Below are 27,864 nucleotides of genomic sequence, written 5' to 3' on the forward strand. Positions count from 1 at the left end.
CCACCAAACCACAGGCAATGGAAATGCATAGTCTTGGGTTTGAATTCTTAACAGAGCATAAGACTGGTATTGCTTTATTCAGACACAGTCAGGGAAGGCAAGAGGGAGGGAAAGGCGCTTTCCCACCATCCCTGCACAGGTGAAGCAGCCACGGTCAGGGAAGTTGTTCCTGGCAGAGGGAAGAGTAGGTGGGAAAGCACCGAGAGGATGGCATATGGGGCCTATAAGCCACTTGGCATCGCCAGGGCCAGAAGGGCAAGGAGGTTCAGGAGCAAAGCGGGAGTGACCCTGACGTGCTGGCATCTACAGGTGGCTCTTCGGAGCCTCTTTAAGCACCTCTGGCCTTGCCAGCTGGTAACATTCACCAGGAAGGTTCACGGAGACAGAGGGGGCACAGCTGAGGGACTTAGGTGGTAGTTCGGGGCCAACACTGCAGGAGCCCTGGGCTTCCAACAAGAGGTTAATTATCTCACTGTCAGGGGCTGTGGGGTCTGCAGGCTCCAGGAGAGTGGAGACATGGCCGGATGCTCAACCCAGGCTCAGTGGCTCCTGTACTAAATGTGAGCCTCTAGTTCACCGAGGAGCCTTGGAGGAGGAGGCAGGCAGCTTGAGGAATCAGGGCAGAGGTGACACAGAAGTCAAAATTCCTCAGCCAGACACATCAAAGGGTACCAAGAGAGCTTTAACTCAGGACAGGCAGAGACTCGTTGGGAACGGCCACAGGCTTCCTGGCTTGTGCACACAGACTCCCATGCTGTTGAGCACACAAAAATACACTCAGGCACACACAGACGGTGCCAGGTACCCAAAGCTGCCCTTGCTGAGGGACCAGGTTAAACTCTTTGTGCCACACCAGGTCATTTCCATCACCCAAACTTAGGAATCTGAGCTGTGCCTCCTGCCGGGGCTTCCTCGATCCCAATCCTTTCTGGGTTCTGAAACCCAGAAATCTGAAATCAACCAGGTCTCCCTGCTCCACCCCTCACCCCACCACACACACACACACTCAGTACATTTAAAAGGTGAGCCATACTGCAGTAGGGGTGAGGGGCAAGGCCAGAAGGGGAGGAAGCATCTTTAAAACTTGTACTGTGTTTCCTCCACCCTTCATCTTCTCCCACACCTGCCCACCTCCTGGAGGAGTCTGTGCCTTTTGTCTTAAGTTCTCCCTCTTCCCTGCCCAAAGCAGAGCCCTCCCAGGGGTGGCAGAGGTGCAAGAGGGCTTTCCAGGCTGCCTGTTTCTTTCCTACGCTGTCTCGCCACCTCTGTCCTTCGTCATGCTCTTGCCCCATCCAAACTCGCAAGCTCCAAATTGCCCTTGATTTTCCGTGGAAAGACAGCACGTATCACCTGCCCTCAGCCACTGTTGATCGCTGATGACACAGGAAGCCGCAGGCTGCTGGGGTGCAGGGCGGAAGACCTGGCTTCATCCTTAGTCTGATGGGAGTATTTTTGTAGCAGTGCCTCTCAGCATAGAATGATCTTCCCCCTCCACCTATGCCTCCTTCCTGCTCTGTTGTGAAAGAACGATGTAAAAGGAAAGAGCACTGGGGAGGGAGCCCGGGGGTGGGGGGGAGTCAGGCTTCCAGCCCAGCTCTGCCACTGCCTTGCTGAGTGGCCTAGGACATGTCACCTACCCTCTGTGGGACTCGTGGAGCACTGAAGCATCGCTGGCCTTAACAGCTTTTCTCCATTCTGTGGTTCCATCTGTGATCTGGTACCAACTCGTTTGACTGCCTGGGACGCCTGGTCCTGCCTGTTCAGGAAGGGCCTCAGGCATAGGTGGAGTAAGGAGGTGGGTACCTCTGTGATGCCCTGAAGGGGCCCCAACACCCTCTGTCTGCTTGAGGGTGCCCATTAGTGAGAGGCTCCTGTGCCCATCCCATCTCCTGGCATGAAATGGAGAGTCGTGCACCTGCTGCACTTCCTTCCATGGAAGACCCTGGTCTAGAGAGTGAAGAGGACCACAGTGTGGACCTGGGGACGGTGAAGGAAGATCAGAATTTTGGAGAGAGGGAAGCTACAAAGGCATCCCACAAAGTCAGAGATCCATTGAGAGAGTTCCCACCCAATCTGGGATTGTCGGATTTGCCAAAGGCTAACCAGGTGTCAACCTGCCTAGGGAGCTCACAGCAGCTCCACTCCCCTTCTCCTTGCCCATGCATGCCATCACTGTTTCCATTGATTCTTCCCTACTGAGCTTAAACCTGGCCTCAGAATACCCAGTTGGTCAATGGGTAAAAGTTATGTTTCAATTCCCATCCAAGGCCCTATTGGTTCTTGTCGGTTCATCACTCAGACTCAGACCGGGGATCTTTAAAAAAAAAAAACTCTGGGTGTTAAAAACCTGGCAGGCAGGGGGCCATCTGCCCCCAGCATTCTGGACTCCAGAGTCCCATCTGCTCCTAGGTTCCAGTCTCTGTCTGTCCAGGTAAGATGGGAGGGAGCCTAGCCAGATGCCTAGCCCTCCTCGAGATTACACCCACTCCCCGGTTTAAGATCTGTATCACGGGTCGTCGGAAGAGGCTCCCTTCCTCCGGCGGTGCCCGGCTCACTTGGGCCCTGGTGTCCAAGCCATGAATGCGGATGAGCCTGCCTTCTGCTCTCTCACGTGGGACCAGCCGCAGCACAAACAGCAGCAGGGTGAAATTTGCATGAGCTTTGCATGTAACTGTGGCTTTATTTTTGGAAGGGGGAAGGGCAGGTTGGGATTGGTGGGTAATCTTGTTCCTGGGGAGAAATGTCAATCAACGCTGCTAAGACACAAGCTGCCCACCGGGACGGAGGAAGGCTCCCCGGCAGCTGAACGCTGACAACCTGCGCACAAAAGCCCGCCCGGCAGAGTGGCTTTTGATTCCTCCAGAGCAGTGGGAAGCCGAATTGCTTCCGATTGTTCGACCCGATGGAATGACTCAGCCTGCCAGCGATTTCCCTTTCACTTTCTGCCTTTCCACGGAATCCAAGTGCACTTAACTGAGAGCTGCGTGGGCCCCTGCTCCCAACCCACCAGCAGCCTCTCTCCCCAGCACCTCAGCAACCTCAGCCCCTCCTCATGTTGCCCACGTTCCCCCCCCCTTCCTCCTCCACTCTCGCCTCTTTTTCATTCATGCATTCACTCAGAAAATCTGTATCGAGCTTTGCTCATGTAGCCCTTCAGGCGTCTGCAAATTGAGCACTGGGAGGTTTGCAGCCTGGGCTGAGATGATTAACTAGCTCAAAGGCTCACCCCTGCCCCAGCCCTGGCCCCCCGACCCCTTTCCCCCTCATCTAGAGCAGCAAATGGGAGGAAGGGTCAAGGACAAGGAATACAAACAGGAGGAGGAATTCCAGATAAGGAAAGCTGAATCGGGCAGAGTATGTATGGGGGGAGGGGGAATGGGGAGAATCATCATAAAAGGGGAGTCAATTAGCCCTGGGCACGTGCCCCATTCAGCCCCAGAGAGACCTCTGCTGGGGAGCTGGCTGGAGGCCCGCCCACCAGTCTGGTGCAGCCTGGGCCCCCCAGCCCCAGCTGGCAGATGCCTGGGGACAGCTCTCACATCTCTGCAAGAGCAGCTGCGCTCCTGGAGGCCGAGAGGCAGGTCTGGTGAAATGGGAGTGGGGGTGGGGATGGGGGTGGGGAGTCCTTCCTAAAGGACCTGCACTTTTAACTTCAAGAAATGCGGGGATCTAATTCTAGCATCTTTCCATACTGCTCTATAATTTCACGTGCACTTCGGTTTCAATGCATCCAACGTGTACTGTTCTCACTGGTCAAGCATTTGTATATCTGTGATTGCATTTAATCCTGTCAGTGGCTGGGTGTTGGTATCAACTGTGCTTATCTGACACATGAGGAAATGGAGACCCTGAAAGATTGAATCGTATGCCTGATGATACAGCAGATCCATCGGTGTGGTATCTTTTGTCTAGGGCCTGATGCGAACATGCAAGTAAAGTGTGTGCCAAGTGTGAGGTCTGGGTCGGTCATGGTGGCTCATGCCTGTAATCCCAGCACTTTGGGAGGCTGAGGCGGGTGGATCATGAGGTCAAGAGATCGAGACCATCCTGGCCAACATGGTGAAACCCCGTCTCTACTAAAAACAAAAAAATTAGCTGGGTGTGGTGGTGCGTGCATGTAGTCCCAGCTGCTTGGGAGGCTGAGGCAGGAGACTTACTTGAACCGGAGAGGCAGAGGTTGCAGTGAGCCGCCGAGATCGCCACCACTGCACCCACCTTGGCGACAGAGTGAGACTCCATCTCAAAAAACAAACGAGCGAAAAACCAAGTGTGAATTCTGATGAATGATGCCTGATGGTTTCCTCCTAAGGACCTACAACTGTGTCTGGTTCCCTGACTGCAGCACCCTCTGACTCCCGCATCTCTCTGTTATCCAGCCCCCAACATGGAGAGCAGGTCTGCACTCTTGGGCTCTCAGCACCCTGGGGACAAAGAACCTGGAGGAAAAGAACACAAGGACAATGCCAGAAACCAGGTTACCTGACAGCCCAGACAGTATCTTCCACCAGGGCACCTGTGAGGTGAGGCAGATAAGAGAGTAACTTTTTTTTTTTTTTTTTTGAGATGGAGTCTCACTTTGTTGCCCAGGCTGGAGTGCAGTGGTGCAATCTTGGCTCACTGCAACCTCTGCTTCCCAGGTTCAAGCAGTTCTCCTGCCTCAGCCTCCTGAGTGGCTGGGACTACAGGTGTGCACCACCATGCCTGGCTAATTTTTGTATTTTTAGTGGAGATATGTTGGCCAGGCTGGTCTTAACTCCTGACCTCAGGTGATCTGCCCCCCTTGGCATCCCAAAGTGCTGGGATTATAGGTGTGAGCCACCACGCCTCACCGAGAGAGTAACTTTCACCTCCTTTTCTACAAAAGAAAAAATTAAAAACCACTTACCTGCTAGAGGCAGAGACAAACTGGCTCTAACTCAGCAAATTCCTAAGAAAGCTGTATTTTCAGTTAAATTTGTGGTGCTTTTTAAACCCTTTTTGTTTAGATGTACATAGCTGTCAGATCTCTCAAGCAGATCCTCCAAAACAGAAACTCTGCCTTGTATTTTTTTTGTCTTGGTCCAAAACTCTGAACAGGATTGGTTGTTGAGGAAGGGGATGGATGCACTTCCCCCCGGGTGACCAGTTGTCTCAAAGTCTAAGTGATGACTGTTCAGGCGAAAACCAGATTTGGGTTCTGGTAGTAAAGACTTGCCTTCGTTATCTACATATGTGGAGACCTCAGTTTAAGTCACATGCCCTCCCAGGACCTCAGCTTCCTTTCTGTGAACGAAGTCAGTAGTCACTGTGCCTCCTTATGAGCTGATTTTATTAAAAATATTTCTTGAGGGGCGGGCGTGGTAGCTCACACTGGTAATTCCAGCACTTTGGGTGGCCAAGGCAGGAGGATCACTTGAGCTCAGGAGTTTGAGACCAGCCTAGGCAACATAGCAAGCACTGCCCTGTCTCTACACAATATTTAAAAATTAGATAGTTATGGTGGCTTATACCTGTAGTCCTAGCTACTCGAGAGGCAGAGGCAGGAGGATCTCTTGAGCCTGGGAGGTTGAGGTTGCAGTGAGCTATGGTTGCACCACTGCACTCCAGCCTGGATAACAGAGTGAAACTCTGTCTCCAAAAAAAAAAAAAAAAAATTATTGAGCACCTATTGTATTCTTAGCACTGTGTTTGACCCTGTGTGTGATACAAAGAAGCTTTAGCCCTATCTCTGCCTTCAAGAGGGTTTAAAGATAAGTGGGATGACAGACTTTCACCCCTGAAAAGTTAGATGATGCAAGAGCTGTCTGCAGGCTGAGGGCCAAGGGAGCTGAGCACTAAGGAGCAACTGTGGCCGAGGGAACTTCCTGCCCTCTGCCCAGAGCAGGGAGATGGGAGCCAGGCCTGAAACAGGGCTGTATTCTTTCTTGGAAAGGAAGCTGAGGTTTCATGATGAGATTCTTGTTTGTTGTTTTCTCCCCGGCCTTTTTTTTTTTTTTTTTTTTTTTGACAGAGTCTTTCTGTTGCCCAGGCTGGAGTGCAGTGGCATGATCATAGCTCACTGCAACCTCCAACTCCTAGGCTCAAGCAATCCTCCTACCTCAGCCTACCAAATAGCTGGGACTATAGGCATTGTGACACTGTGCCTGGCTCATTTTTTTAAAAAAATCTTTTGTAGACATGGCAGGGAGGGTCTCACAATTTTTCCCAGGCTGGTCTCAAACTCCTGACCTCAAGCCATCCTCCTGCCTTGGCCTCCCAAAGTGCTGGGATTATAGACATAAGCCACTAATGCCTAGCTGAGATGCAAGTTATTTATGAGAGGCCTTGCTCCTCTTTTTCTCTGCAGTCAACATGATGCTTGCCATGCCGCTACTCTGGGGGACAATGTGAATGAATAATAGTGAGTGTGAAGTTCTCCAGGTTGCACAGATGGAACTGAGCATGAAAATGCAAAGGCGTGGTTCCCATGGCTAAGATTAGAAATTACCCTGGGCTGGTGATGCTGCCCCAGTGGGAAGGAGAGAGCTACAGGCAGAACTCTAATCCCTGCCCTTCAACCACCGGCCATTCCTGGAGAAAGCTTGCTCCCTGACCTGGGCCTGCAGCTGCAGCCTCCTCTGCCTTCCAGGCACTTGAACCCACGGGTGACCGTCTCTGATTGGAGCAGCACGGTGAACCCAACAGGCTGGACTCCCATTTGTATCAGACAACCTGACACACACACGTACACACCCCACACCCCCCCTTTCCACACGTGCCCAGGTAGATCAGGGGATGCTCTTTCTCCCCCCTCCCTCTTTCCCTCAGCTGGAAATGAAACCCAGTGGGCCCTGTCCTGTTAGTCAAATAGACAGAATACGGGTTGGAGCCTGGAATTTGTGATATGAGCTTGGCAAATCCCTTTTCCGCTCTGGCCTCAGGGTGTAGGGAAGCATTTGGGGCAGAAGACAGCCGAGGTCCTGCCTGGCTGGTTGTGCCTCAGGTTCCAGGCTGCCGTAGAGCAGGGGGCTCCTCTGTACCGGCAGCAGGTCAACTCCTCTGCTCGGCCAAAGCTCCTTCACCACACCTGGTCACAGGGCTCCTCCCTGGGCCTCAATTCTGCCAGTGCCACTCTTCTGAGTAACAGCAACTTCCCCTCCCCTCCCCTAGGGTAACACAGCCAAGTGTGACTCAGGGGCTCTCTGTCTCACTGCTCCTGCCTTCCTTTGATGTCTTGGCTAATAGGGGTCCTAGATGTCACCTCACCTGGACAATTTAGGGAAGGTGGCTTTGAAAACTGACAGCTTCTGAGACCCCAATAAAATAAATCTTAGTAAAGCTTTCACATGTGGAAAAATAATCATATGTAAGAGAGTTTTTGCAACAGAATGGAAACATCTAAATAGGGAATAGTAAAAGAAATGAGGTGGAATATGACATAGCGGGCAAATGGGAAGATCTAGCTCTACATACTGTCAACATGAATGGATCCCAAGTATCAAATAAAAGGTCGAGTAAAACAATCAAGGTTGCAGAATGATATATATGACACGATACCATTTATGTAAAGTGAGAAACATATAGTATTATAGACATTAAAATATGTTTAATGATCCAAAAATGTTCCCACTCAAATCATGAGAATTTTCCCCCGAGGGAGAGAGATTACCGTTAGGAGTGGGGAGAAGGAATAGGGAATGGGGACTCCAACTCCGAGACTGTTTGTTTCATTTCTGAAACAAATATGGCAACATTTTAACAATTGTCGATTCTGCATGGGGGTACTTGGGTTATTTTTGTACATATTTCCATATCTTAAAAATTTGTTAAACACAAGGAAAAGGAAGCTGCCGCGGGGGATGTCCGATGAGCATCGGGCGAGCCTTCGGGAGACACTGTTCCCTGAGCCCTGCTTGCTAGTCCAGAGGGCCTGCCCATCTGACCGCCCAGACCCCTTCTTCCACCTCGTACCCCACTTTGAGTGGTCTAAGGTCCGCCCACCTCTTGGGGACTGGACTGGCTGCAGGCTGGAGTCTGTGGAGGGATGGGGCTGCCTTGAGAGGATGCAACACATTTGCTTTGGTTTCACTTCCAGTGGTCTCTCCAGTTCCTAAAGGGAAGCAGGGAGTCCTTAAAGTGAAGTCAGTAATCCAAAACCACGTTATTTGTTCCTCTCCAAAGTTCATGTTCTATCCCCCAGAGCAGGATGTATTAATGTTTTTAAACTAGGTCAGTCAAGGGGCATTAGGGGTCAGGGAACCCTTAGAAGTCCGAGCCAAAATGTTGGAGGCGGTGCATTTTTCTGAAGAGGGGGTTGACAGCTCTCATTAAATTCTTAAGAGGTCTCAAAAAAAAAAAAAAAAAAAAAAAGACTGAAATGAATCCAGACCCTTGTGCTGTGGTTGGAAACGGAGCCCAGAGGGGGCTGGAAGTTCTGCACCAGTGAAGGGAAGACCCACATCTCCCTGCCCAGTCTCCGCCCGCTTCCAAGTTCAACGTGGTCATGGTACAGGCAGTGGCACTAAGACCTCTATGGCCAGGCCAGCTTCTGCCCTGGGAGTCCAGCCCCGCAATGCTTCTCAAATCAACAGAGCATCTCCGCGAGCTCTCCTGGGGAGTAATAATGAGAAAGAAAATTAACAATGACCAGCACTGGGGACTTTTCAAAATGCTTTCTAAGCTCCTACTTCCTTTCCTCTCCCTACTGAAGTCACGTGGCAGAGCCGGTGTGGTTACCTTCATATTACAAGTGAGGAAACTGAGGCATAGAGAGGTTACATAGCAGGCCCACGGTCACACTGAATCAGTGACTCAGCTGGGGTTTTAAACACATATTTTCCTTCTCTTCCCCCCAAACCAAGTTTCTTAACCACAGAACCATTGACATTTTGGGTGAAATCATTCTTTTTTTTTTTTTTTTTTTTTTTTTTTTTTGAGATGGAGTCTCGCTCTGTCGCCTAGGCTGGAGTGCAGTGGCCGGATCTCAGCTCACTGCAAGCTCCGCCTCCCAGGTTTATGCCATTCTCCTGCCTCAGCCTCCCGAGTAGCTGGGACTACAGGCGCCTGCCACCTCGCCCGGCTAGTTTTTTGTATTTTTTAATAGAGACGGGGTTTCACCGCATTAGCCAGGATGGTCTCGATCTCCTGACCTCGTGATCCGCCCGTCTCGGCCTCCCAAAGTGCTGGGATTACAGGCTTGAGCCACCGCGCCCGGCCTGAAATCATTCTTTGTCTTGGGGCTATCGTGTGCGTTCATTGTAGGATGTTTAACAGCATCGCTGGCCTCTACTCACTGAATAACAGTAGCACCCCCATCATGACAAGCAGAAATGTCTTGTCTCCAGGTCCTGCCAAACTACCCCCATTTGAGAACTGCTGCTCTGATACTAAGCCCAAGTTCATCCAGACCTCAGTGCCTTTGCACCTGCTGTTCCCGATGAGCGGCTCGTTTTACAAAACCACTTTATCAGGCTGGCTCTTCTAGAATGTCATCTTCTCAGAGGCTTTCCTGGACACTCCATCTAAAGTAGCAGACACACATGCACACATATACACACACGTTCACACATGCACACACAGAGACGTGCACACATGTACACACACTCACACACTTGTCCTCCCTGTCTCTTTGGCTTTTGTTTTATCTACCATTCGGTAACTATTCTCCTTCCTTCTCCCCTCCCCTCTTCCTCACCTGATCCTGTACATTTTGCATAGTACTTAGCCCATGTCAGATGCTGAATAAATATTTGTTGGATAAATGACCAAATGTACCCCCACAGTGCAGCCGCATCAGCTCAGTCCTGCCAACAGCCTACTTGGCACAGCAGTTATTGAGGACACACTTGGCTGAGTGGGCTTGGGGAGCGGCCAGCACAACACTTGCATCGTTGTGGGCCTGCAAAGGGCAAAAGTGTTGCGGGGAATGGATGGGGTAAAGAGGGGGCAAGTGCAGACTGCAGAGATACCAGCAGCACAGCACAGCCGTGAGCTCACTGCTGAGTGCTTGGCAGCCTTTCCCCCTGCTCCTTACAGCTTAGGGGAGGAGGTGTGGGACGGAGAGGGGGAGAAGGAGGGAAGGATGTCAGGGAGCAGGAGGGGAAATAACAGAAGCTGAGTGGGAGGCAGGAGGCGGGGTGGCTGGAGGCTGAGCATCTCCGGCTTGGCGAGTGACCTCTTCACACTGCATGGCGGCAGAGGAGGAGGAGGGCTTGTGTGAATCCTCCACTCCCCTTCCCAGCCAGAAGCCGGGACTTGGCGTGGGCCAAGGCATAGCTGCTTCAACTCATGGGAAGGGAGACTGTTGGTTTGGGATGGGAGGATGAGTCAGGTTAGTTCACACCTCTCTGCACCCAGAAAGACACTTTGCAACTCCATGCCTCTGTCTCCACATTCCCGAAAGGGACCTTCCGAGGCAGCCCTCCCTTTGTCTGGAGCCTCGGTTTCTTTTGGGAAGGAAAATGCAGAATGGGGGTGGGGACCGGGCAGCTCAGGTGCTCACACTACTTTTGAGAGGAAGCCACTCAAAAGTGAGGGCTTCCCACAATATCCCGGGCCCCTCCCCGTTCTGGTGGAGCAGCCACCCACAGTGAGGTGGGCTAGCAGAGGGGAGATCGTGTCAGGAGGGGTGTGAGGGCTGGGACTGGTCCTGGGGCTGGATTCTGAGACGGGTAGGCTGGATGGTCCCTTTCCACCAGCGGCTTTGGGTTCCTCTTCTCTTTTTCTCTCTTCTCCTAAGGTCTAAAGTCCAACTCTAGCTGGATTCCTTCCGTAGGAACTCACGTAGCAGGTCACCATGCCATGTGGAGTGTGAGGCTCTGCTGTTCCTTTGCCTTCTCTCCATCCTTCCCTCTTCCTGTCCCCTTCCCAAATCCCCAACATCTGTGCGATGTCTTGTTTTCACGCCAAGTATAGGTACTCCCAGTCAGTGGGAATTTGTTTCCCAGAAATAAAAATGTGTCTGTTGACCCTGTTCTTATGGAGGGCAGAGACAGCAAGGTGGATGGGGGCAGATGAGAAGATGGATTTGGGAACCAGGATGGAACACAGCTGAGTTTTGTGTAATGCTATCTCCAAGTTGACAGTGAAACAAGTCTAGACGCTTAAAGGTGATGAGCTTAGCTTCAAGTGGATCCCAAAGTCGCCGCAAACTTCAAAGCTCCTCTGTGTGTCTAGACCTGGGGAGTGGCGAGCTGGGTGTCTGGGCTGAGGGACAGAAATGCTCTCAGGAGGCCTGGAGGTGGCCATTCTTCAGCCACCCTCTCCTGGGCTCCTGGCATTGTCCATCTTCTTCCTCTTGACCCTCTAGGACGCAGCACAGGGCAGCTGCCCAGGTGAATAACAGAGCTTCCGAGTACCTACAACCTTGCTGGCGTTGGCCCGAAAGGGAAATGAAGTTTGGCTAAAGAAGTCTGCTTTTGATTCCTCCTCTAGGCTTCCTCTTCCTAACCCAGGAAGCTCATTTCGCTATCTGGAACGGGAGCCCTAACATCTCTGGGTCTCACCGACAGTCCCCAGTCGCAGCGTGTGACTTTAGCATGGAGATTATGGCATTTGGGCGTGGGTTCCAATCCCACCTCTGTCACTGGTCACTGAGTGGCCAGGGCCATGGCATCCTACCTCTTAAGTCTGTGCTTCAGCCTCCCTTTTTTTGTTCTAAGACACAAAAACCGTTGTTCTCAGAGAGCTCATATTCTGGTAGAGATACACACAATAAACCCTAAATTGGCAGTAGGCCGAGATTATGCCACTGCACTCCAGCCTGGGCGACAGCGTGAGACTCTGTCTCAATTAAAAATAAATAAATAAATAAATAAATAAGAAAGATATGGCCGGATGTGGTGGCTCACACCTGTAATCCCGGTGCTTTGGGAGGCCAAGGTGAGAGCATATGTTGAGGTCAGGAGTTTAAGACTGGCATGGGCAACAGAGCGAGAGACCCCATCTCTACAAAAGAATTTTTTTTTTTTTTTTTTTTTTTTTTTTTGAGACGGAGTCTCGCTCTGTCGCCCAGGCTGGAGTGCAGTGGCCGGATCTCAGCTCACTGCAAGCTCCGCCTCCCGGGTTTACGCCATTCTCCTGCCTCAGCCTCCCGAGTAGCTGGGACTACAGGCGCCCGCCACCTCACCCGGCTAGTTTTTTTGTATTTTTAGTAGAGACGGGGTTTCACCATGTTAGCCAGGATGGTCTCGATCTCCTGACCTTGTGATCCGCCCGTCTCGGCCTCCCAAAGTGCTGGGATTACAGGCTTGAGCCACCGCGCCCGGCCTTACAAAATAATTTTTTAATTAGCCATGAGTAATGGTATGTGCCGTCATCCCATCTCCTCTGGAGGCTAAGGTGGGAGGATCACTTGAGCCCAGGAGTTGGAGGCTGCAGTGAGCTGTGATCACTGTTACCTGCTGCACTCCAGCTTGGATGACAGAATGAGACTCTGTTTGTAAAATTTAAAAATTAATAAAAATTAATAAGTTTAGTACAGGTGAGAGCAAGCATTACGCAGGGAATAAACAGGTTGGTAGAAAGTAATGGGGGAGGGATGCAGGGGTTTCAAGGTAACTGGAGAAAGCCACCTTGTGGAGGTGAGACTCAAGTTGAGAACTAGAAAATGATGTATGTGAAGGCTGATGTGTGTGAAGAGCCCAGGAGGAGAATTCCAGGCAGGGGAAGTAGCAGCAAGTGCAGAGACTCCTAGATGGGTCAAGGCTTTGTGTGTTCGCCCACTGGGAAAGAGATGAGTGTGATTGTCCCTGTGGACATGCAGGACAAGGTGAGGAGTCCGCATTGTACTCTAACACAGTGGGAAGCCTGCAAGGTTTCCACTAGGAAGTGCTATGACCTGGACGCTTCAGATGTGTCTGATGAACAGACTGGGGAAAGGCCCAGGTGAGAGGAGATGGATGAGAGCCATAAACAGATCCATTCAGCACCGATGTTGTCGATAGCCTCTAGTGGTGTCACAGGCTTGAAGGCAACACATACCGTGCACACATCTGAAGACCACCTACCACGTGCTGGGCATTGTATTTTCCTTCTGTTCGTTTGTTGCATCTCCCTAATGTTCCTATTTAATATTAATATTTTCATTTTGTAAATGAAGAAACCTCAGAGAGATTGATTTTCAAATCAAACTCCTGCCCATGCCGCAGCCGATGGTCTGGTCTGTACAGCGCTGCAGGTAGAGCTGCTCGTCAATGTGTATTGCATGGCAAAAATGGAAGGAGCTGAGCGTATTGCGCAGAGCGTGGGAGGGCCTTTTGACCCAAAATGACACCCCTGCATGTGGACCAGAGTAATATTTTCTCCCCATAGGACCTAGAGGTCTCAGCTAAGCTAGAGATGGATGACCTAGGGGGATGAAAACACATTTTGGCAGTGTCAAGTTTATTTCAGCAGAGCTACCCTGTGCTCCTAAGTCACACCTCGCAGGAATGGGAGGCAGAAAGGTTCCATTTAGAAGGAAAGGACTAGTTTTAGAAAGTGAATGTGGACATTGAAGATCCCAAGATCCATAGGGATGATGGATGCTGGCAAGGACAATAGGTAACAGATACCAATAAGAATGCCTAACATTTATTGAGTGCCTACTATGTACTAAGTATTGAGTAAATGTTCCAGAGCTGTTATCTTATGGTGGTATTTCTTAAATTTCTCATAGTGATCCTATAAGGTAGGCTTCACTGTGTTTCCTTAAGTCTACAAAGCCATCAATTCAATAAAAGCTTTTCACATCAAAACATGTATTAAACTTATACGATGAAGTTTCATTGTCTTGTGCTTTTCCTAATGAAATATAGAACATGTTCATTCATAACATAACCTGTTTATTCTTCAGGATAATAATGCAAGTTTGAATCAAAGCCTAGATATTCAGAGTCAGAGAGTCTCCATGCACAACTGCTAATTGTACAAAATATATGTAAAATAAAATTAAAATTAAAAAACAGAGTCAGAGAGTTTCTGGCTCCCTTTCAGCTGTGTCCATGCGGTTCTCCATGTTCCACCTGGGATTTCTTTAGCCCCTTTAGGATGGATGGTATAATTTAGAGCTGAGCAAAGAACAGAGGCTCCTTCCGCATCTCCTGGTTTATGAAACTTGTGACTTTCCTCCTCTTAATTGGATCATCTGTCTTTTAACTAAGAAATACTTCACGGTGCACGACAATCACAACCTTTTCTAGCTTTGAAAATTGTGTGATCTAACCTTAGAGATGTGTCTGAATCTGCACATGTACTGGCATTGACATCCCAATTTCTCCTGTCTGGTGACTGACAAGGTTGTTATTGTTTAAGCATTGATTATTAGATGCTATCCTATTACTTAAAAAAAAAAAATGTGCCCAGTCTGGTGGCTCACGCCTGCAATCCTGGCACTTTGGGAGGCTGAGGCAGGTGGATCACCTGAGGTTAGGAGTTCGAGACCAGCCTGTCCAACATGGCAAAACCCTGTCTCTAGTAAAAATACAAAGGTTAGCTAGGCATGGTGGTGCTCACCTGTAATCCCAGCAACCTGGGAGGCTGAGGTGGGAGAATCACTTGAACGCAGGAGGCAGAGATTGCAGTGAGCCAAGATCACGCCACTGCACTCCGGCCTGGGCAACAGAGTGAGACTCCATCTCAAAAAAAAAAAAAAAAAAGTTAAAGGTATATTAGAATTAGTTTGTAACACTGAAGGTTAAAGATGTTGAACAATTTACCTTCCATGTCATAGCTGGCAGGTGATATAACTAGAATGCACACCAAGTCAGCTGGGTACTTCAGGCTGTAATGACTGCTTTTGTCAAGGTTACCAAAGAGCTCCACATGGCCAAATGCATTGACTAATTCTCAATTGTTGTCTGACTTCAGCAGCAGCACTTGACACCCTTTTTTTTTTTTTTTTTTTTTTGAGACAGGGTCTCACTCTGTTGCCCAGGCTGGAGTGCAGTGGCGTGATCTCAGCTCACTGCAACCTCTGCCTCCCAGGTTCCTCAGCTTCCTGAGTAGCTGGCCCTACCGGTGCATGCCACCATGCCCAATTTGCCTGGCTAATTTTTTGTATTTTTAGTAGAGACGGGCTTTCACCATGTTGGTCAGGCTGGTCTTTGAACTCCTGACCTCAGGTGATCCATCTGCCTAGGCCTCCCAAAGTGCTGGGATTACAGGCGTGAGCCATTGCGCCTGACCATTTGACACCATTTTTAGGAAACAGTTTCTTGACTTGGCTTTCTTAGGTCTTCTATATCCGCATCACCCTGAAAACCTCTGCTGCTCTTCCTCACTTCTCCTAACCTGCCTGACCTCTGGATGCTGAGTACTCCATGTTAACCATCCTCAGGCTTCTCTTGTCTTTCTGCGTCCGCTATTTTGGTGACCCCGTCTAGTCTCATAGCCACGTCCACACTCCCAGCTCTGACGAGTGCATCTGCAGCTCCCAGCAGCTGCCCACTCTCCCTCCTGCCTACTCTCCATCACTCCCCGGATGCCAGATAGGCTTTGCAAACTGAAGGCTTCAACCAGACTCCTCTGTTTGGCATCGTCCCTGACTCCTCTGTTTCGTTCACTCGCTACATCTGATCCTTTAGCAAGTTCTATCACCTCAACCTCAAAATTACATTGAAAACTGCCTTTTAGAGGCAGGGTCTCACTCTGTTGCCCAGACTGGTCTTGAACTCCTGGCCTCAAGTGATCCTCCTGCCTTGGCCTCCCAAAACGCTGGGATTACAGACATGAGCCACCGCCACATCTAAAACTTAATCCACAACTACCACCCTAGACTAGCTCTATTAGTCTGTAATCGGCCAACACTTCTATCCCCATCTCCTCAAAAGCCTCTTCCCCCGCTGGAAGCCAGAGGTAACCTTCCCCAACCTAAGGCAGATCCAGGTGTCGTCTGCTTAAAGTCATCCAAGGGCTCCTTGTCTCAACCCAAGAAAGCCAGAGCTCTTACAGCCGCACAGCATCCTTGTTGTCTGGAGTCTGCTGGTTCCTGGTTTCTGTTCCTCCTTCCCAGCCTTGCTAATGGTTCTCCAGCCAGTCTGCTTGCCGTGCGGGTCTCACAGCCAAGCTCCCTCTGCCTCAGGGACTCAGGCTTTTATACCTGGGCTTCTTTTGGTAACCCTTCTCCCCTGAGATTTTCATATACTTGCACCTCATTTTCTGTTCTTTCTTTCTTTTTTTTTTTTTTTTTTTTTTTTTGAGTCGAGGTGTCACTCTGTCCACCCAGGCTGGAGTGCAGTGGCACGATTGCAGCTCACTGCAGCCTTGACCCCCGGGTCTCAGATGATTCTCCCACCTCACCCTCCCAAGTAGCTGGGATGACGGGTGCGCACCACCATGCCCAGCTAATTTTTGTATTTTTAGTAGAAACGGGGTTTCTCTAAATTGCCCAGGCTGGTCTCGAACTCTTGGACATAAACAATCTGCCCACCTTAGCCTCACAGAGTGCTGGGATTACAGGCACGAACCACCATGCCTGGCACCCCCTTCATTTTCTTGAGGCCTTTTAAAATGCTACCCCAACAAAAGAGATCTTCCTGCATAAAACAGCCGCCTCCCAGAATTCTGTTCTGTTCTCTCTGCTGCAGTTTCCCCCGCAGCACTGGTACCACTTGCTATAGTATACATTGGTTTGCTCCTGGCCTCTCCACACCACTGTAACCCTAAGTTCCAGGAACGCAGGGGCTGTGACTGTTTTAGTCACTTCCTGGTCCTGAGTGTTTAGAGTAGAGGCTCACCTGAAGGGGGCTCCTGGTGGATGTTTGTTGAATTATCAGACAAAGGAAGAAGGAACAGAGCACCTGCTGGTGGAGACAGTGCTGGGCTCTGACATGTGTTTTTTTACTGCCCAGATTTGGAAGTCGGAATAAGCACTGTGCTGTGACCACTCCCACCCACGCTGACTTCTGTCTCGTGTCTTCTTCCAGGTCTCCGGCTCTCGCAGGCTCTGTGAGGGCTTTGCTATGACCTCAGTCCCCTCGCGGAGCCAGGACTGCCCCTTGCTGCCGCAGCCTCTCCAGGTGCCCGCCTCGCCCTGCCCCATCCTCAGCCCCGAGTCACCATGGGCAGCGTCAGTAGCCTCATCTCCGGCCACAGCTTCCACAGCAAGCATTGCCGGGCTTCGCAGTACAAGCTGCGCAAGTCCTCCCACCTCAAGAAGCTCAACCGGTATTCCGACGGGCTGCTGAGGTTTGGCTTCTCCCAGGACTCGGGTCATGGCAAGTCCAGCTCCAAAATGGGCAAGAGCGAAGACTTCTTCTACATCAAGGTCAGCCAGAAAGCCCGGGGCTCGCACCACCCAGATTACACGGCACTGTCCAGCGGGGACTTAGGGGGCCAGGCTGGGGTGGACTTCGACCCGTCCACACCCCCCAAGCTCATGCCCTTCTCCAATCAGCTAGAAATGGTAAGTGGGGGTCGCTGGCAAGGGTGAGTGGGTTGGAAAGGCGGGAGACAGCAAAATGGGGGTGGAGAGCCTGGGGGCTCAGGGGGAGTGGTGACCTGAGCATTTAGACTCCAAAAAGCCAGAGCGGCAGGGGTGCGGCAGAAGCCTGTGGCCACACCGCAGAGATCAAAGGTTGCACAAAGGAATCAGAGCATTGCTCAGTCCCCTGAAGCAGAAGTCTCAGGTCAGACCATAAGCAAAGAGCGCAGGGGACACGTAAGCTGTCCGGAGTCCCACTGGAATGTAGCTGGATTGTCAGCGCAGGACGCCTCGGGAAGGAGAGGGAGCCCAGTTCTCATCTAGAAGCACAGATGAAGAGGATGCAGGCGGGGAGTTAACCACTTCTCTCCCCAGAAGACTCGTGCGGGTGGGTGGGGTCTTCTCATTTGCTGCCCTGGTGTGCCTTAGCTCCTTGCTTAAGCTGCGCCTGGAGGCATCTTTGAATACAGGCTGGAATTTTGTCATCCATTTACCAGAGATGAGGGCAACAGAGGCCCAGGCATTCCGAAATCCAGCCCTCACACCAGCCCGAGCCCTCATGCGTCCCACGAGTGGACCCTGAAATCAATTTTCCTATTCAGTCCTTTGCCCCTTGCCCTGGGGAAATGAATCACCGGTTTTGATTTACTAGGAAAGAGCCTCTTATGTTTGCATAGAGCACTCAGCTTTTCAAACGGAGGGGCTTGTAAACTGCAAAGCACTTTACCAGGGAAAATTACAGTTTTAAAAAAGGATTGTGATTTGGAGTGAGGCTCCCAACCCCGTAAGGAGACCAGGTCCGTGTCCTTGCTCCAGGCTTAATGGAAGAGGCAGTGAACAGGAAGAAGGGACGGACCTAGAGAGGGACAGCAAGCTCGGCCAGCCTAATGCCCTAACCTGCTCCACACAGAGACCTAGAGCCTCAAGATGGTGTTTATCACCTCGGGAGGGCTGGAACAAGCTGGTGGCAGGTTGCTATTTCATGGAACAAAGTGCCCAAGTCACCATTAGGGTTTTTTCTTTCCTAAGAGAGATTTATCACATTCAGCTGCTTCAAAGCAACAGGCAAGGTATGCTAAGACAAGTGACCGAGAGGGGTGCCGCATGTGCTGGGAGAACCCAGATTGGCTCAAGGTGGGCACACGTGCTGGGGGAGGGAGGGTGCAATGCGCCTGCAGGGGAGGCATGAATCACGGCAGTCCTTTTCCTCTACAGGGCTCTGAGAAGGGTGCGGTGAGGCCCACAGCCTTCAAGCCTGTGCTGCCGCGGTCAGGAGCCATCCTGCACTCCTCCCCGGAGAGTGCCAGTCACCAGCTGCACCCCGCCCCTGCAGACAAGCCCAAGGAGCAGGAGCTGAAGCCTGGCCTGTGCTCTGGGGCGCTGTCTGACTCCGGCCGGAACTCCATGTCCAGCCTGCCCACACACAGCACCAGCAGCAGCTACCAGCTGGACCCGCTGGTCACACCTGTGGGACCCACCAGCCGTTTTGGGGGCTCTGCCCACAACATCACCCAGGGCATCATCCTCCAGGACAGCAACATGATGAGCCTGAAGGCTCTGTCTTTCTCTGACGGAGGTAGCAAGCTGGGCCACGCGAACAAGGCAGACAAGGGCCCCTCGTGCGTCCGCTCCCCCATCTCCACGGACGAGTGCAGCATCCAGGAGCTGGAGCAGAAGCTATTGGAGAGGGAAGGCGCGCTCCAGAAACTGCAGCGCAGCTTGGAGGAGAAGGAGCTCGCCTCCAGCCTGGCCTACGAGGAGCGGCCGCGGCGCTGCAGGGACGAACTGGAGGGCCCGGAGCCCAAAGGCGGCAGCAAGCTCAAGCAGGCCTCACAGAAGAGCCAGCGCGCACAGCAGGTCCTGCATCTGCAGGTACTGCAGCTTCAGCAGGAAAAGCGGCAGCTCCGGCAGGAACTCGAGAGCCTCATGAAGGAGCAGGACCTGCTGGAGACCAAGCTCAGGTCCTACGAGAGGGAGAAGACCAGCTTCGGCCCCGCGCTGGAGGAGACCCAGTGGGAGGTGAGGCCACGCAGCGCACACGGGCTTGGGTGGTCAGTGGTTTGGCGCCAGTCCCCCTCCTCTCCTTCTGGTGCTGGCCAATAGCGTGCAAACACAGACTGTGTAGGCAAGTGAGGCTAACGTGCTGGTTTTATCACCAAAAGAAGGGGTTCCCTGCAAACCATGTTGGGGGATCGACTTACTTCTGAGCTTCCTTCTATCCCCACCATCACCCTCATGGCCCCTAGATTTCAATTTCCCCAAGTGAGCCATGAACCAAAAAGCCGGAAGCCAGATGACCAAGGCTCAGCCAGGCTGTGGGCCATCCTCCCTTCAATCTGCTCACAGGAGGCTCAGAAGAAGCACAAGCTATGCCTGAGTTCACGCAGGGCCAGGAGCCCAAGAGAGCACAGAATGTATTTGTTGCTTTGGAGGGAGGGACCGCACCCACTAGGAAGAGACACCCCATTGGTGGCAGGTTTCAGTGATGGAAGTGGCCACTCTTTGCAGAAATGTAAGTGGAACTTCTATTTGGTGAGCTGAGATGGAAACCTAGGAGAGGAAGGAAAGAGTCCCACGCTCGCACATTTACACACTCACACATACTCACCTGGTCACACTTGGAAATGGGGCATCCGGACCTGACCGGGCTGGAGAACCCCATTACCTCTGCATCCTATTAGCGGGGGAAGCCAGCTTTTCTCACCAGCCCAGTGGTCTGGATGACCCATGGAGTTGAAGTCTATCGTTGAGGCTCTTTACATGCTCGCACCCTGCTTGGTCCGTCCACGTGCCTGCCTCACCCCCAGTTCAGAGTTCAAATCTCAATCTACACGCAAACCCCTGTTTATGTACAAGTCAACAACCAGTGGTTTAACTTGCCCACTGCTGGCAGCTGTATCACCCCCATTTAACACCAATTGTATTGGTCTCTGTGTCAGCCTGATTTCTGTCATCCATGTTTATACTCACACCCTCTGACCTCACCCCTGCCTGCATGCACCCAGCCTTCCTCTCTCCTCTCTACTGGGGTAAAGACTACATTGCAAATTCATTGCTGTACCCGGTGACTAGTACCATGCTGGTTTGGATGCAGAGCCCAGTCCACATCTGCCAAACGAGGAATCATTGTCTTCTCCTCTTGCTCTTCTTCTCTATTTCCACTCCTATCCCCCATCAAAATTTGGCCAAAAGCAATGATGAAAACCGAAGCCACAGGTTAGAACCATGTGTCTCTGGATCTTGGCCATTTGGGGTCATGGGAGACCAAGGCCAGTCTGACTGAATCTTAAGAGTGAATGAAGGCCAGAGCATGTGGCTCTACAAAATGGATTCTTGGAGCAAGCCTGGAAGCCACCTTCACATTTCCTTTCCCAGTAGAAATGTCCCCTTGCCCTCAGTGAAACTCTGCACAGTCCTGGAGAAAATCCGACCCTACCCAGGATGCCTGCTTGGGACCAAGAATTTCATTCCAAGGCCAACCCTGTATTCATGTCATGAAGGGAGTGACAGTCATGGCTGAGGCATGGGCCTGGCTTTGAACCTCAGCTTGACCGCTTATGATCCAGGTGATTCTAAATACATTAGCCATGGTGGCAATGGGGTGTAGTGATTAAACTGTTAGGATCAGACCCTTACTCTTATACTTTATATATTATATATATGTGTGTGTGTGTGTGTGTGTATATATATATATATGCCCTCAGGCTGGTCACTTCACCAGCTATTTGCTCTCATAACCTCTCTGTGCCTCAGTTTCATTGATGTAAATTGAAGCTTAGTAATAGTACCTACTTCATCGGGTTGTAAGGAATAGATGAGCATATGTAGGGCTTGGCACTTAACACTATAAATTATTAGTGAAAGTATGTTTATAATATACTTACGTGTGACTAGGCGTGGTGACTCACACCTGCAATCCCGGCACTGTGGGAGGTCGAGGCAGCCAGATCACTTGAGGTCAGGAATTCAAGACCATCCTGGCCAACATGATGAAACCTCATCTCTATTAAAAATACAAAAACCAGCCAGGCATGGTGGCAGGTGCCTGTAATCCCAGCTACTTGGGAGGCTGAGGCAGGAGAATCGGGAGGGGAGGCGGAGGTTGCAGTGAGCCAAGATCGCACCGCTGCACTCCAGCCTGGGTGACAAAGTGAGACTTCTTCTCAAATAACAACAATAATAATATACTATGTGTCATTATACATGATGACGATTATTTTATCAGTTTACTATGTAGCCTAGCTCAATAACCTGGGGAAAGGGTCACAGCAATGTCCAGCCTACTTTCAGATGGGGCAAAGGCTGGAATGCTTAACACCAGACCACCGCATCCGGAGTGGCTTGGTTATTTTAGGCAGCTGAGCTGTCAGTTCCCTGGGTAAGGACACTCACCTCTTGGCGCTCTGTCTCTATCCCGCCCTCGGCAGGTGTGCCAGAAGTCAGGCGAGATCTCCCTCCTGAAGCAGCAGCTGAAGGAGTCCCAGACGGAGGTGAACGCCAAGGCTAGCGAGATCCTGGGTCTCAAGGCGCAGCTGAAGGACACGCGGGGCAAGCTGGAGGGCCTGGAGTTGAGGACCCAGGACCTGGAGGGGGCCCTGCGCACCAAGGGCCTGGAGCTGGAGGTCTGTGAGAATGAGCTGCAGCGCAAGAAGAACGAGGCAGAGCTGCTGCGGGAGAAGGTGAACCTGCTGGAGCAGGAGCTGCAGGAGCTGCGGGCCCAGGCCGCGCTGGCCCGCGACATGGTGCCACCCACCTTCCCCGAGGATGTCCCCGCCTTGCAGCGGGAGCTGGAGCGGCTGCGGGCCGAGCTGCGGGAGGAGAGGCAAGGCCATGACCAGATGTCCTCGGGCTTCCAGCACGAACGGCTGGTGTGGAAGGAGGAGAAGGAGAAGGTGATTCAGTACCAGAAGCAGCTGCAGCAGAGCTACGTGGCCATGTACCAGCGGAACCAGCGCCTGGAGAAGGCCCTGCAGCAGCTGGCACGCGGGGACAGCGCCGGGGAGCCCTTGGAGGTTGACCTGGAAGGGGCTGACATCCCCTATGAGGACATCATAGCCACCGAGATCTGAGGGGCTGCCTGGGAAGGCGAGTCTGGGGACCTGGCACTGGGAGGCAGGGCTCTCCTGTGCCTCCCCCTTGCTCAGCAACTCAGACCCCTCTGAGAGACACCACTCCCTGGGACACAGACCCAGGACCCCCGAGGGGAGGGCAGGATGGCCTTTCCTTCCCTCTCTGATTTCCCAGTGTTCACCAGCCCTGCAGCCCACCAGGCCTCAGGCCCTGACTCCTCTGGCTTTCCCAGGAGATGGGTCCAGGGGTCTCTCTGCTTTGGTTAAGGGCTCCCTAAACTTTGGCCTTTGTTCAAAATAGATATCCTCTCCCCTCCTCCAGGGAAGGTGGCCACAGCAAGTACAGGGGCTCCCCTCCACTTCTCATCCCAACCTCTTTTTCCCCCTGGACACATTGGAATGCCTTGGAAATAGAAAGAAGCCATATATGACCAGAAGCCTTGGAACCGGCCCCATCAGAACCTGAGCTATTCTCTGGCTGCAGAGGTGTAGGGGTGAAATGAGCTGTGGTGAAGCTGGCTTTGAAACCTCAGGGCTGTCCTGGGCCCGACAAGCCACAGGAAGGAGGGGAGAGCCAGGCAGCCCGCAGTGTGGAGACGCTGCCACAGCCAGAGGAGGGCAGAGGGAAAATCCAAGGGTTGGGAACCAGTGGCGGGTGATGGCCAACCCCTGGGGCCCAGTCCCTGTTTACTGGTTCTTGCGAATGGGAGCTGAGCAGCCTCTGGACAGCCAGTGGCCTTTGACCTCAGTGATCATTCTTCTTTAAGCCATAGACCCTGAGACCCCCGGCTGGGTGCTGGGAAGGGAGGGTTGAAGCCACCATGAACCAGAGGGTGTGGCTTTCCAGTTGCCCTCGGGGAGCCTCCCCATCTGTCCAGCTGGGGCCAGAGGCTGGGAATCCCTACCTGGTTCACAGTGGCCAGCGGCTACTCTGGAATGTTTTTCCTTCCCCAGAATCAAGCTTTTCCTTGATCCAGAAGAGCCCATATCACTAAGAGGGCACATGTGTGATCTGGGCGTTTTCCTCCTCTGCCCGCAGCCAGGTTCGGCGGCACACCTTCCCCCCTTAGCGCCTTCAGGGCTGAGTTCTGGGTTTCTACAGGTCAGGACGGCTCCTCAGAGTGCCAGGGAGCCAGAGCCCCAAGCAGGAAGAAAAAGAGGCATATACACAGCCGTGTGCATAGCCTGGCCACCAGCCATCCTCCCTCCACCTCATGCCCCCATTTGTCCCAGACTAAAGGACCCGGAGAGCAGCTCCCTTTCTCAGGAGCTTGGGCAGTGCCCCAGGGGGCCCAGGGTTTCTCTGCAGATGTGCAGAGCTGGAGGTGGTGGAAAAGGATAAAAGGGAGTTTCTCTGTTGTTTGGTTCAGGGATTTTATTTTTATTTTTGTTTTTGTTTTTATTTTTATTTTATGAGACAGGGTCTTGCTCTGTCCCCCAGGCTCGAGTGCAGTGGCATGATCATAGCTCACTGCAGCCTCATACTCCTGGGCTCAGGCAATCCTCCTGCCTCAGCCTTCCAACTAGCTGGGACTGCAGGTGCACGCCAACATGCCTGGCTAACTTTTCATTTTTTTTTGTAGGGACGGGGTCTCATTTTGTTGCCAAAGCTGGTCTCAAACTTCTGGCCTCAAGCAATCCACCTGCCTTGGCCTCCCAAAGTGCTGAGATTACAGATGTGAGCCACCGTGCCTGGCCAGATTTTTCTTTTCTTCTTCTTTCTTTCTTTTTTGCTTTCTTGTCTTTTCAGAAGCAAGCCAGACCTAGCAGGCTGTTCCATGTTCTATTTTTGACTGTAGCCACAGCTGCTGTTCTCAGGACAGCAGTCCTTCCCACATGCCTGTGCCTGCTGCCTGCTGAGATGAGGAGGGGGGCGTCTGGGAACTTGCGAGTCCGAGGCCAGTCCCCATTTCTGCCTCGCCCACCCCTGGCCCTTAGAGACCCTGAGGTGGGGGTGGGGAGATGCTTCTCTCCTTGCCCCCCACCCTCATGGGTCCTAGCCCTTCCCTGAGTGTGGGCTGAGGCCAGAGTCAGCTTTTCTGTGGCTGGCTCTACCTTCCTGTCCCTGGGGTTAAATGCCGCCCATCCTGCCCTCCTCAAATGACAGAGGAGGTTTTCTGGACTTTCAAACCATTGCTCTTAGTCCCAAGCTAGGTTTGAACCTGGAATCTACCAGCCAAAAGTCCCTCCCTGCCTGAGGGCGGTACCCTCCATTGCGCACAGTTCAGACGCAAGTCAAAGATGTCCCATTCCTTGCCCCCCGGCCCTCATTTCCTTCATTTCCACCAGGCTGTGCCTTGTTTGAGTTTTTCCTCCCAGTGAGACTGCCCCATGGAGAGAAAGGAAAGGGCTGGCTCCCCCTCCCCAGGCTGGAGACCCCCCCCACCCCAGGAAAGAGCAGCCAAAGTCCAGCGCTCTGCCCTCAGACGTTGCCTGAGAAGAAGTGGCTGCCACACCGAGGGGAAGGCCCTGAAGCATGAGACTGTGCTCGCCATGGCGTCCCGGTGCCCTCCATACACAGGGAAGCGCAGCCTTCTCTGTATCTCCATGGCCCTGTCCCAGGCCGGCCCAGACGTGTTCCCCCCAGGCCTTGTCCAACATCCGTGGCGGCAGATGTCTTCCCTGGGCTGCCACCAGCCCCGGCCCCAGAGTGGCCCACAGTGGCACTAGAACGCAGGTGTCCCGCGACCTCGCGACCTCATCGTCCTGTGGGTGTTCTTTCCCGCCCTGTCCAAAAGCGCCCTCACTATTCTTGGACCATGCCAGATTCTGCCTCTCTGGAAAGAGGCTCTGGACAGCAGAGGCCTCCAAGCACAGAGCCCGGCCCCAGGCCCCAGATGGGGTGGGCTTCCTGCCCTTCCCTCTGGGCACGCCTGCTGGCACGCTGACCCACTCGAATGGACCAACCTGCTGTGTCCCCAAAGGATGCCTGCAGGAGAGAGCAGCACTCCGCACCACCTCACCAAGGATCGAACTCTGCCCCTGGGCCTCGGAATGACTGGACTCTCACGGGGTTCCCTCCTAGCTCTCCTGGTGAGCTCCTGCCAGGCACTCGCAGCCCCTATAGCACTGAGCTCACACGAGACTGGGATGTGGGGGGCATCTCTCCCCAAGGAGGCCCTTGCTGAGCCTCCTGTGCCTGGTCCTATCCCGGGCCATGTCTTAGGTGAGACAGTTGCCCGAAACTAAGCCAGGCCGGGCTGTAGGAGCAGCAGCTTTGGGAGAGGGATTTCCCTGCAGACCTCAAGTCATCATGCAGTGGGTGCTGCCATGACAGAGGCTGTACCCCTGGGCCAGCGAGGCTGCTCACCCACCTCTTGTGCAAGGTGGACTTCGTGCTGTGCCTGCAGGCAGAGCTGGAGCTCCCAGCAGAGGCAGGCTGGGACAGACCAGCATTTGGAAGATGTACATAGTTGTTTTTCTTTGTGGTTTCTTGTTGGGTTTGGTTTGCTTTTGACAGCTTCATTTTATTTTTGATGTCACTTTTTGGCCATGTAAACTATTTGTTGCAATTTTATGTTTTTATTTATGAATAAAGAATGCCATTTCTCACGCTCTCTAGAGCCACACGTGTCTGCCCTCCTCTCCCCTCGCTATGGTGTGGCAGCTCCCTGGCACTTCTTCCCTCGGAACAGGAAAGATGATGTCCCTTCCACCAGAGAGGGGGGTGAGGAAGGCGGCCCAGGGCAGTGGGAAAGGGGGGGCCAGGGGTCAGATAGGCTTTAGCTGGCCCCTGCCCCCATCACCTACCCCGGGACCTTATCTGTGAAATGAGCGGAAAAGGGACTCAGGGACAGGTGCCCCTGTAGAGTCAGAGCATCCTCTCCAAAAGATAGCCCCTCCCCACCCAAACCGCATGCCCCACCGGCTGCTCGCCTCACCAGCCAACTCCTGGGTCTACCGCATATGGCCTCTTGGCAAAAGACCAGCATGGCTATAGTTGCCACTGCCCCAGGGCCCCCTGGTGGGGCAGGTGCAGTCACCACCATGGCCATCTGTCCAGCCTTCTTGGTTCCAGCCTACCTGGTGCCCCCTTGACAACCTTCCCTACTATCCCGGGCTCACAGCCTAGGCCCAGAGGGCTGCTGCTCAGATGGCGACAGACAGAAGGGACATGTTACGAGGAAATTGAAATCGCAAGGCAGCCTAGGGGGCACATAAGGGGCAGATGACAAGTCCTCTGAGGTGGGGAAGGTTAGTGTAGACTGGGGGATCTGGGAAGAGGCAGGCAGGAGAAGACTTGGGGCAAGGGTAGGACACAAGAAGAGTGGGAGGGAGGAAAGGACTAGAAACATGTCTCCGGGGCAGGCGTTCACACAGCTGCCTGCCCACCTGTGATGGGAAAAGAGCAGCACTGGGGGTTGGAGAGGCAGGAGGACCAGGGTGCAGGGGCCCACGCAGAAGCTCAACTCACTGAGCCAGGACAGGAGCCAAATTCTGATTAACATAGAAGCTCCAGCTTTGGGACAAAGGGGTCATGTCCGACCTGGGGTAACTCTTCCCTGTCTTCCTCCTAGACCTGGCCCAGGCTGGTGACCTCACTAAAACATGCCTGTCACTAATGACACTCTTGGGTTACCCCTTCCTCTTTAATTCGAGCAGGCCCAGAGATTCATTTTAACCAATGGGATACAACAGGAGTGATGCTCTGCCAGTTTCAGCCTAAGCCTAGAAGGCCTAGCAGCTTCTACTTTGATTCTATTGTTTGAGGCAGGGTCTCACTCTGTCACCCAGGCTGGAGAGTGCAGTGGTGTGATCATGGCCCACTGAGGCCTTGACTTCATGGGCTCAAGCAGTCCTCCTGCCTCAGCCCCCCAAGTAGCTAGAACCACAAGCTTGCACCACCATACCTGGCTAATTTTTTAATTTTTTTATGGAGATCGGGGGCAGGGGTCACTATGTTGCCCAGGCTGGTCTCAAACTCCTGGCCTCAAGCCATCCTCCCACCTTGGCCTCTCAAAGTGCTGGGATTACAGGCATGATCCCCTGTGCCTGGCCCGCTTCCGCTTTTATACTCTTGGGAGCACTAAGATGCCACATAAGAAGCCCACCCTCCTGTTTTGCTGGAAAGGCCACGTAGGGTAGGAGGGATCACTTGTCCCAGAGTCTCAGCTAGGTCCCACATCTAGCTGAGCGTAGTTGAGTGACTACCCTGGACCCAGCCGACCCCATGGGGAACAGAGTCTTGTTCCCCACTCTGCCCTGCCACAGTCCTTACCCTCAGATCCCTAAGCACAGTAAATGACGGTGTGTTTAAACCGCTGACGTCAGGGATCTATTACACGGCATAAAGATTCATCACCGGAATGCCCATCAGCATGCTCCTTTGCTTGCTACTTCACAAGCCTTTCTCCATCCAAAGGGCTCAGAATGACATAAAAAAGCACCCCTAGAGGCCGGGCGCGGTGGCTCAAGCCTGTAATCCCAGCATTTTGG

At 52.6% G+C, this 27,864-nt stretch overlaps 1 protein-coding gene across 1 annotated transcript in view; it reads left to right on the top strand.

Annotated features, from left to right (window-relative positions):
• The window catches only part of LZTS1 (leucine zipper tumor suppressor 1), a 58,558-nt gene extending 32,575 nt beyond the window's left edge, over nucleotides 1-25,983 (top strand). The window contains exons 2-4 of the mRNA XM_050801847.1: nucleotides 16,863-17,341; nucleotides 18,575-19,378; nucleotides 21,787-25,983. Of these exons, the coding sequence (XP_050657804.1) occupies nucleotides 16,997-17,341; nucleotides 18,575-19,378; nucleotides 21,787-22,428 (1,791 nt within the window). The 5' untranslated portion in view covers nucleotides 16,863-16,996 and the 3' untranslated portion in view covers nucleotides 22,429-25,983. The remainder of the gene's footprint in view (nucleotides 1-16,862; nucleotides 17,342-18,574; nucleotides 19,379-21,786) is intronic.
• The last annotated feature ends 1,881 nt before the right edge of the window (nucleotides 25,984-27,864 follow it).

Source organism: Macaca thibetana, chromosome 8 (assembly GCF_024542745.1).
Source record: "Macaca thibetana thibetana isolate TM-01 chromosome 8, ASM2454274v1, whole genome shotgun sequence".
Lineage (NCBI taxonomy): Eukaryota > Metazoa > Chordata > Mammalia > Primates > Cercopithecidae > Macaca > Macaca thibetana.